At 38.6% G+C, this 11380-nt stretch overlaps 1 protein-coding gene and 1 pseudogene across 1 annotated transcript; both read right to left on the reverse strand.

The window, feature by feature from the left end:
* Positions 1 to 104: 104 nt before the first annotated feature.
* Positions 105 to 2041, reverse strand: LOC141622109 (large ribosomal subunit protein uL2-like; annotated as a pseudogene).
* Positions 2042 to 2358: 317 nt separating this feature from the next.
* On the reverse strand, positions 2359 to 11109 carry LOC141622108 (putative protein S-acyltransferase 19). Its single transcript, XM_074438157.1, has 9 exons — positions 10751 to 11109; positions 9496 to 9609; positions 8137 to 8538; positions 6178 to 6246; positions 5983 to 6054; positions 5766 to 5894; positions 5425 to 5505; positions 5121 to 5324; positions 2359 to 3773 (listed from the first exon to the last, which is right to left on the reverse strand). The coding sequence occupies exons 1-9, from the start codon at positions 10793 to 10795 to the stop codon at positions 2694 to 2696; spliced, it is 2196 nt and encodes a 731-aa protein (XP_074294258.1). The 5' UTR covers positions 10796 to 11109; the 3' UTR covers positions 2359 to 2693.
* Positions 11110 to 11380: the final 271 nt, after the last annotated feature.

Here is an 11380-nt window from a genome sequence, read left to right on the forward strand (position 1 = left end):
TTCTATTTGATGACGTGGACCCAAGTCGGCAATCAAATACTTTTATAATATCAACAAAACTATCGAGTTTAATAATAATAATAATAATAATAATAATAATAATAGAGTAATAATTAGCTGAATAGTAATACCAACAAAACTTGTTCTAGATTTGGACCACAATTTATTCCTGCTAAATCACAAATAACGATAACAATAATAATAATAATGTAGCATATTAAGTAGTAGTGCTGAATTAACTAATAAACAGCGGTCTTGAGGAATTTCTTTTTGCCACCCCCACCAGTTTGCCTAGCACCAATCTGACCAACCTTTTGACCCGGAACAGCTTGCTTACTAATGGTGGTACTGTGGCCTGGATGTTGGTGGTTACCACCACCATGAGGATGGTCAACAGGGTTCATGGCCACACCGCGAACCTTAGGCCAACAGTTCCTCTTAACTCTAAACTTGTGGTATGCTCTTCCTGCCTTTAGTAGCGGCTTCTCTGTTCTCCCTCCTCCGGCTATCTGCCCTATCATTGCTCGACACCCGCTTGATATCACCTTCTTTGCTCCTGACGGTAGCTTTATCCTTCACGTACATACACATATTATTAATGGGGTTTTTCTAACGTGTGCCTTAAGGGCACACATTAAGAAGATAAATATAGGAAGATTCATTAGATATCCTCACTAATTATGATAATATAACATTGTGAAATAAACCCGTATTAAAATTAGTTTATCCATCCTTTTCGTAGACACTAATATAACAAAAATTACAACCAAATTGAAACATGGTGAAGTTAATGCATACACGTGCATCCAAATTTTCTCGATTTTTTTTCTTAAACAGGGTTCAAACCCGAAAAATAATAAATATTTATCGGTTTGAAATAACCATTTAAGAAAAAATTCAATTTTCTCCTAAGCTTGATAATTAAGTTTCATAACCGATAATCTAGATTGTAATCTAAAGTGGACCAAAAAGTTCCAATCAACAAACCGATCGCAATACTTAACATATTGTTTATTCCAACGTACTCCGTAATTGGTTTCTTTGAACAAAGAAAAAGCCGTCATATTTCGTATAACACAAAACCTCAATAAGATTGTTGTAATAAAATGAACACGACTATAATATAGTTCATATGTTCTATTGAATTGTTTACGTTTTCCAAAATATGTAAAAAGAATTTTAAAAAACGTAAATAGTTCAACTGAAACGAGGAGGAAGTGTATATATATATATTATGGTAAATGGTTTTACACAAAACTAAAGGTTAGTTCATATACAAATACCCTATATACTTGAAAAATATTGAATATAAAGCAAATCATACGGAGTAATACGTACCTAGTAGTAGCATTATCAGGATTATGACCAATAATAACAGCATAGTCACCAGAAGCCCTAGCCAAGACTAGTAAGGATCCTCTGTCTCATTTTTGTGTCCCATTCTGTGTCCCACTCCATTTATCTTCTGACACATCACTTGATGCAAGAATAAAATATGCAATATATAGTATAATTAGTTGATGTGTCAGAATATGTATGGAGTGGGACACAGAATGGGACATCAAATGGGACAGAGGATCCTTACTGAGCCAAGACACCTCGGTCACCAATCCGGCTCTCAACATTACAAGACGGTACCTTCAGGGGCCTGTCCGACGGGCAACACATTCCCAACAGACAATTTTGCATTCTTACCACAATAAAGATACTGACCCGTATACATACCTTCAGCAGCCACAAAAAGTTCTTTTTTAAGCTTGTACCTAATCGGATCACGGAACGTGATACGAGCAAGTGGGGCTCCCCTCCCGGGATCGTGAATGATATCAGTCACCACTCCTTTGAGGTAGCCTTTCCTTTCGCCCAAGTCCAATGTTCGGAACTTGGCAGGGCCCTTTCTGTGGTGCGTGTGGGACTTGAATACGGAGCCAGCTCCCTTACGTTGAGCCCTGATAACGCGTCCCATCACTTTGGTTGGTCTTTTTTTTTTGTGTGTAAATGTAGAGGAGAAGAATAGGGTTGTTTGGGATTTTGTATATATTAAGTGGTCACGTGGAGAGGAGGATGATTAGGGTTTAGGGTTTTGTGGCAACCGTGGAGATCAAGTATTTGCAGGGCCGGCTCAATAATTATCGGCGGCCCAAACTAATCTGTTGTTTGTTTAGTATAATATTATCGACGGTGGACTATACCATTACACCCAAAAAGACATTCTAACTCCGCCCTTGTTTATTTGATTTTCTTCTTGTAGTTGTATTAGCTTTGTATTGGCTCCTACCCCAATTACCGTGGAACACATGCCGTTTTCAACCTCACATACACGGTATGCTTTTTCCCGGGAGGAAGAAGGAATCGATATATCTGAAACAGAACAAGCTCATTGACAACAAAAATGAATTTCAGAGGCAATATTTTCTAAAGATAAAGATACAGGAGAAATGACGAAATGTACACAGATTAAGCGAACCCTAAGCCTTGAAGTTGAGCTTAAGAGATGACGTGGAACATAGCAAGAGAAGGCCACGCTTCATTCCGTGATCTAATGAACCCGTATTCTTCTGAAATATCAACGCAGCAAGTTTGCCAGAAACCACGGGAAAAATCAGGACTAGCTTGTTCGTCGTTAGTTTGTTACCAGTCTTTGCATCTAGGGCATCCTTGATCCAAAAGAGTCAAAGCCAGTCATATACCAACTATCTCACACCAGATGAACCAGGTAGGAAAACGGGAAGCTGGTTGGAGCCAGCATCCCTCTTGAATCGTGATTCCCGAGAAAACAATTGCTCCTGACCCCATCTTAATACCGAATTCCTATCAGACTTTGCACCGTCTTTACCTGGAATATCTAAAAGAGGCCCGCCAAAGAAAATGCTGTTTTCTCCACTGTACATCAACTTATTTGATTGTTGTTGTGGACCCCGAAAGGAAGATGGTGACTCTCCAGGTTGAGGTTGAGGTTGAGGTTGAGGTTGAGGTTGAGGTTGAGGTTGAGGTTGCGGTTGGGGTTGGGGTTGGCGTTGGAGTTGGGCTTGGAGTTGTGGTTGAATAGCTGGCAGTGGTTTTCTACTATGATTACTTGTATCTACATTAGCGTTCCTAGTATTGGTTGTGGCCGGGACCGAGACATATCTCCCAGCTTCTTGATCCCAGACAACCGATGTCCTTTTGACATCCCTGAGAAGTGCAGTTGAAGCTGACAATAGTAGAGGATTTGCACTACTTTCCTTTTGGGTTTTTTTCTCATCATGTAAAGCAGGAAAATTAGGCAGTGGGTCAACGCCATGGATGATAGCCTTACCCCAAGGATCCGCGCTAGCTGGATTTGGATTACCTGTAGCACGCGCTCGTGGTAGAGGGCTCAAAGTGACGGATTCATGGACATGGCTAGGACTGCTAAAGCTGCTCATGCTGTGGGTCCCAGTTTCATATTCATCCCGACTGCCTTGACTTGGAGCGACAGAATTTCTCATGGATGAGATTCTAAGGTCGGCTTTGGTTTCTTTGTTTATCCCCATGTCGGTGCTCATGCTACTACGGATACTCATATTTTCACTGGAGCTATACTCGGGTTGGCGGTGATTTTCAACTGGTCGCAGCACAGAAGATGAAGCCCTGGCTTTTGCAGCAGCTTTTAAGGCTTCATTACGATCCAACTTTGCAAGCTTCCAGGCACTGACCTTGACTGGCCTTCTTGGTACCTTTATGCGTCCTGTTGCATCTGGGTCAATAGTTGATGGGATCATTCCAGGTTCGAGATGGGGGGCAACTTCGTCCTGACGCAGAAAAAGGGTTATCAAGACTGAATTTCAGGTAATAAGCCACTGAGTAATGGTAAGATTCAGGAAATAAATGGTATGCAGCAACAAACAGATGACACGAGTACAAGACACTTCCCCTTATTTCCTTTTTTTTTTCCATTTTCTTTACATTATTTTACATGTTATTGACGGCTTCAAATAATAATTCAGGTTAGCCGACTCCAAATCAAATTGAGATTACCTACATGATTGATTATGTCTAAGGATTATGTTCCATTAGATCTAAAAATGATCAAACTTACAAGTACATGTCATGCAAAAATATAGTTACATTGGGGTCAGATTTAAAATGTCAAGTCAGTCTTACGAACTGTTCACTGACTTTTAAGTTGACGCCAACAGGGAATAAGGATATAGTCTATCTGTCATTGCAGGAACACCATAGACTCTGATCTTTCTAGGCAATGCTAGCAAATAGTAGCAAGTGCGTCAGAAGCGATAGAAGCCAATACATAAGTTGGCTATAACTCTAATGCCAAATTAATAAAATTGAAGTCTAAGTTTGGCTGCTTTAACATTTGCAGACTGAAAGAAAGAGTTCTTTTGTCAGAGTTGATATGAAAGAGTTCTTTTGTCAGAGTTGATATGAAATACAATTGAAGTCTAAGCCTCTTGGTAGTTGGTAGTCAAAAGGAACTTCCCCACTCACACAACAAATTACAAGTTTGGCTGCCCAACGATATAACTCGATGTTCAATTTCTTATAAACGCGACTCTAACTGACAAGAGTTAAGAAAAGCTGCAACTATTTAAAAAGACAAAAGGTAACTACGGACACAATAGCAAGTGGCCTACAGCATATTACATGACTGATCTTATGATATCAGGATGTTATCACTTCCATTCAATTAATGGCAGCATCTTGCAGCAGTATACTGTTCTACACTATTACATAGGCAATAGTCTAGGATTAATAATGGTAAAAGGCATCTCAGAGTAAGACAGGCTAAAAATAAACACATTGTATTACAATATACTGTCGAAGTAAAGCCCACTATTCTATACAAGCAATACTCCCTCAATCGCATTTACATTGTTTCCGTTTGACTAGAGACCTATGTAAGATTTAGTAATAAAATATCATTATTGTCTTCTCACTTAAGGAACTTACATGTAGAGATACCACGTAACCCTTGCCATTACGTAACTTAACTCGGGATAGTATAAGAGATTTGCTATTTCATCTTACAAGATGAAGTATAAAAGTGGACCAATTATTTTGGGAAGGGCCGAAAAGGAAATAGGGACAACAAAGATGGGAATGGAGGGAGATATATGAAAGATTGTGTTGTGAAATAGTACCTGATAATCGACAAATACCCTTGGAGGTGTACACCATCCTCCCTTATACTGAAGACCAAGAGAACTGCCGCCACTAAATCCAGTTGTTGTAGACCCAGTTGGTGAATATAACTCATTTGGTAAATCATCATTGCTAGATGCTCCTCCTGGTGGCGCTTCGCTCATAGCACGCATTGCAACAACATACTCATATGTAGTCATTCCCTACAGCCACAACATTGTGGAGCACTATAAATAACATAGAGATATAAACAACAAAATGAAGCACAAAAAACATGAGCGAATAATTTTACTTGGTAACTACCTTTCTCATCAGAATCATGTGGAAAAAGAAAAGTTCACCCAAAGGTACGCAAGCTGCCATGGAAACAACTGCACATACAGCCTGTTCGAAAAGCAAAATGAATCAATGAGTAACATTAACACAATAATTCTGAAAAGTATTACCTCCAACTCATTTATAGTGTTCCTATTTGACTTCAATGGTCAACCAATGTCAACTTAACCTGATACATTTTACTTTGTATCTCTACAAATATTAGTAGAAATTAATCGTCAAAGTTGACAAGAGTCGACCACCAAAGTCGAACCTGCACAATAAACTTGGGCAGGAGGTAGTATAGACCTTATGTTGATTTAACATACCACCACTGTTGCAAATGGAGCACGCGAAAATCCATTCCCTAGTCTATCGATAATTTCTGACTCCATACTTCGCTTATTTACAAAGCACCGTACAAACACAGCAAGGCCCAGTGCTGCTTCCATAACTAGCTGAGACAGCCAAGAAGATTTGTAAGCAGCATAAAATTTTGACATGTTCCCTTAAAAAGGAAAACGACCTCCAAAGTCCAATACATACCCAAAGAAGGCTGACAGCCATGAGAGAGATGAAGGTCATGTAGTTTTTTCTCCCCACACAATTGTTAAGCCACTGCCACCAATGAGTCATATGATAAGTCAATTGAATAGGAAATGGGCAGCTGAAAAATTATTCAAGCTAAAGCGTGTCAAGACCAGGCTCGTTCTGAAAGCATTGATGGGCAAAGCAGTATACCCGGCAGTGATGATCAAACTCATCCACACATTTATCACAGCTTCTGCAATGTTTGCTGAACTTCCGCACCTGGATTGCAGAGGCCAATGTATAACAAAACACAGGGGTCACAAACTCACAACTCACATGATTCATCCAAAGAGACACAAACATGAAAACTAATCAAGATTGCAACCACATCTAATATTATTAGAGTGCTAAAAGGCATCAGAAAGTTTTTCCACTCGGGCACCATTTTCACACAATTGCGATTGTTGGACGAATAAACTGGGTATTCTTTTTTCTTTCAGGAACCACATATGTTTAGCTCATGGAAGATCTACTGATAATCACTAGCCTCTTCTTTTGGGTAGAAAGACAAATTCATTCAAGAACTCAACTCAGCGTCTTCTGAAGAACTTTTTCACTTCAAGTTGATGCAACAGATACAGGATCCTTTAATGGAGATTTCAAGCTGACTCAAATAGTCAAATCTACCAGCTCCCTAGAGGTAGCTTCAACATGGCATTGATCGCTACTTCACCCAAACACATATAAACATTTCAAAAGGATTCAATTTCCTAACTTTTTGCGTGTATTTTTCATCTTATTTAGTTCTTTTTACTTTCATTTGTTTAAATTTTCTCACATTTTTCTTTTCATTTGAATCTCTTCTTTGTTCATTTCCAAAGGTTTGTACAACTTTTTCCTCATGATTATTCTTCGCGCATATTTCTCCCATTTAAATATCTTTTTAGATCTCGTTCAAAAGGTTTTCCTTTTTTATGCCTTTTTTCTTCTCTTCACACTATATCTTCCTTAGTACTCCCTTTCACTCAATTAGGGCCATATGCTTCGATTTGAGGAGAATTTTGGATAGGGGGGCTAATTGTCTAAGATGGCGGGAATATTCATGTCATGTGTGTGGGAGGGATAACTATATCAACCAAAAATCTTCTACCTCACCCCAATTTCTACTAAATGGTTTTCGCAAACAGCCCTTATAGAAACATCTTAAAACCTTCTATAAAAACCAATACCCCCCACACAGATCGGCAATGAGAAGTAAGAATCTGGATAATCTCGGGATAGATCAAGAAAAACCTCAATATGAATGAACAATGAGCCAGCCTGTAGGCTGTAGCCCTTATCATCAATGTTGTACTAGCTACATAAGTCATAACTATTTCTCTCCAAGTATGATTCAATGAGTGTTAGACCATGACAGAACAACGAACAGAGGTTTTGTCCATTATCAAAGAGAATATCAAGGATCAATTGCAGATATAATAGGTTGCCAAAAAATGTGACTTTCATACGTGGAAGATAATTAATCGTCACAAACTTAGGCATATTTGAGGGAGGGTGGGGCTAAGGGAAAATATTCTAAAACAAGATCACTAGATTCACTACACGTCAATTTTTTTAACTTCAGCATACTTCAGTTTTTCGCCAAAATGAATATGAATCCATAGTTACACAAAGGAATGCGCAATAGTCTTAGATGGTCAAACAAGGACTCATTATTTATTGATTCTGTCTTATGATGGGAAAAAAAAAACAAATGGTTCAGTAAACTGGTTGCTTCTTTTTATGTGAAGTGGCCCTTTCGAAACAACCTATCTGTGTTAGCTAATACGAGGGTACGGTGACGTACAATCAACTGCCCTTACAAATCACAAATTGTGGGAGTCCTTGAGGCAGTGGGGTAATGTTGTTTTTAAGTCAATCGTAGACTAAAACATATGAACAAGAATGCCCCATGTTGCTTCGACTTGGCTGCATGGTGTTTCTGACACTCTAACATGACACAACACTTTGAACTTCATTATAGGCCAAACATAAAATTTCTTCAGAAATAGCCATAATCTGACACTGAGACGCCAATTTGTGTATGGCACCGTGTCGCAAATGACACTTGCAACCGAGTCAAATAACATAGGAACTGGCAAAAGCCTATGACTATAATAGACATAATACCTCAGCATTGCATAATGTACAAAATAAGGCATCTTCTCTGTTGCCTTGCTGCTCCTCCATAGGCTCTTTACGGCAATCTTCAAGGACAAACAATGCACAAAGAATTCCACCCATGCCCCTACAAGATGACATTTTCCTTTCCGTCTGTGCATAATTGCTAACATCGGGAACTTCCCTAGCAGACCCAATCTTACTCAAGTTACTTGCCATTGTTGAGCTCCGGGACACTGAATATGGGGAGGAGTGACCATCTGTCCTACGCTCATTTAGTCCAGCAGACCCATCCTTGACTGATGCTCCATGTTTTTCTAAGCATGGTTGACCATCAAATTTAGACATGATTCCTGGATCTGCTGGATTAATTGCAGTACACCTCACGTAAAGAATGAATACTATGAGAGCCTACAATTGCCAAATTGAAATAGGAATGAATCAATATAACAGATTAATAGACCACATCAAAAGCCAACACTATAAAATATTAATAAACTATATATAGTGAAGATAATTAAGTCAACCGACTCATGGAAAAGGTTGCAACATGTAAACAGTTTTTTAAGTGTTTCTAAAATCTAGATAAAACTTTAACTCCTATAGTCCTACCGATAATGCTGGACAAATTCTAGTATCAATATGGTTGCATTACTCTGTTAAAGGAAAAATACACCTTTTACTGTTACACAATTACGACGATTAGGAGTAACAACTTTCTGAAAAATGGGTCTGTTCCTACGCATATACCATATATCCCTGCTGGATAAATAAGACGATATTTATTTGAGAAGAAAGAATGAAGTGTATAAAAAATAAAAATGAAGAAAAGAAGTTCATGACTGTGTCATCAATGAATCCACGCAAAATGTTACAAAGTGACAAAGCACTTAAATTGCCACAACATGCTAGTCTATTTGTCTGGCGATGTGCGCTTCTTTTCCAGAAACAAATTCTTCAAGCTCAAAAAACAAGTGATGCCCTCTATCTTAGACAAAGCTCCACGTGTCTAGCTCCCACATGACCTACTCTCGGCCCCACTGTGAAAAGAGCTCTATTATGATTTATGCACATGTGACTATGCGAGTGTCCCACATTTTTATGAAGGTGAGAGTTCGTCGGCCAAACCTATTGGTCATCTGAATTTCTTATCAAACCCTAATGTAATGCTTCCACTCCACATTAACATTTTGTTTTCACTTTATGTCTTCTCCCACTCCCCCATCTCTCTCTCTCTTGTGCTTAGAGTCATCTCAAAAACAGCTTAGCAATAAAGCAACGCCTGCTGGTAGCTTTTAAGTAAATGACGGACAATAACCAAAAGACCAAATAAATTACGGACCAGCAAAAAGAATTAAATTATCATACCACTGGAGAATAAGTGGCCACTAAAGTATACTCCCATATCCGACCTCCGAGGAACGGGGCAAGGAAAACGTAGAATTCCACCACAAGCAAGCAGTATACAGTAATTGCAACAACCTAAAAAGAGAATAGATAAAGCAATTAGTAACATCATGTTGTTAAAGCATATAATAGTATTTTGCACCATAGAAACATATAGCGACAAATTGATATTGAAAACACTGAAATGCGGTACCTGTGGCCTCAAAGTCTCTAAATAGCCAAAGGAACAATTAATTTACAACTTAAAAAGTGACATTGATAGTCTCTTCTAACCCTTTTTTTGGATTGGGGAATTTGGAGAGGGAATATTTCCTTTGTTTAGGTAGCAAAATGGTTAGAGGATTGAAGGAGACTGAAAATGAATCCCTCCAATTCCCTCATCCACGGCAAATTATTTTCCCATCCAAAAAAATTGGACGGAAAACCCCTTTCCTTCATTCCCCTCCCTTTCCCTTCCCTCTTTCCTCCTCCACTCCCTTTCCCTCCATATTTTGTATCCAAACAAGACCTTAGTCTCTCCAACCACCACCCAACTCTCTCTATATATCAAAAGACTAACACAGTAACACAATAACTTTGTTAGTTGCTTAGCTTTCACACATAAATCCCGAGACGAGATTCCCGACATTTAAACACTCAGACTCTCCCCTTATGATACTTTGACTCAGGTCCGGGTGTGGGTGTTGAACACAGAAGCGCAAGCATTTTACATTAACACCGCCACCATCAAAACATCCTAACCATGTTCAACAACTTCTTTCTTCCAACACTCAATCCTCGCAATCAATAGAAACACTATTTCAACTGGTTTCCTCAAATACACTTTGCGCTATACCGATATAAAAACCATCACATTCTATTGCGATATTAGATATTTTCGGGATATTTTGTTCCATCTTTTCTTTTCTCAATTTTATCACATTCACATTATTCAACAACTCTACCAATTCAACACTCCCCTCATCCAACAAACACTGCAATATATCACCCTCACTTCATCAGTCAACTATAGTAAATAATTATCTGATCTACTCCCTCCGTCTCAATCATTTGTTTACCTTTGATTAAAACAAAGAATTTCCGGTAATAAGACAAATACTCCGTATATTTTCTAACAGAAATTGAATTGAAGTCAGTAAACCCGACAACATTGTCTACACTACCGAAAACGGAAATTTAATATAAAAATAAAAAAAAAATTAATAAAAAAAGAAACCTGAAATGTATGAGCAGGTAGCTGAAATCCATGCTTCCTGGGCATTATATTGAGCAGAAATTATGCACAGCAAAATAAGCTACTAATTTTAGATGAATTAAACACAAGAGAAAAAGAGTAAAGGAGGATTGTTCATTGATTGATACATTAAAAGTGGGAAAAGCTGTAAAGAGTGAAAAAACAATTAATTAAACATGAAAAAAAGGAAAAGGGAAAAAGGTGTGAAAGTAATTGAGAAAACACGAAGTAGGAGGAAAGAAAGAAGATTGGGGTGGGGCCTGGAGGTTGGGTGTGTGTACGTGGAGGGAGTTGAGTGGTGGTGGACTTGCTTTGAATTAAAGGAGAGGATCCATATTTTTAGGCTTTGGGTGGTTTGGTTCAAAAGGTCGAAATGGATTGGAATGGAATGAGATATCATGAGGGAGTCAGAAACCCGAGTGGGAAGTTGGGTATGGGATTCCAAGGGGTTGGGGTGGAATGAGAATCCATCAGCATTCTAACTCCATTCCAAAATACCTCAACAAAACACTATAATCACTCAAATCCATTCCATTCCATTTCAACACCCCTAATCAAACACCCCCTTAGGCCTTAATGGACCTGAACTGAACTTAAGCTAGTAATGTTGAT

Source organism: Silene latifolia, chromosome X (genome assembly GCF_048544455.1).
Source record: "Silene latifolia isolate original U9 population chromosome X, ASM4854445v1, whole genome shotgun sequence".
Lineage (NCBI taxonomy): Eukaryota > Viridiplantae > Streptophyta > Magnoliopsida > Caryophyllales > Caryophyllaceae > Silene > Silene latifolia.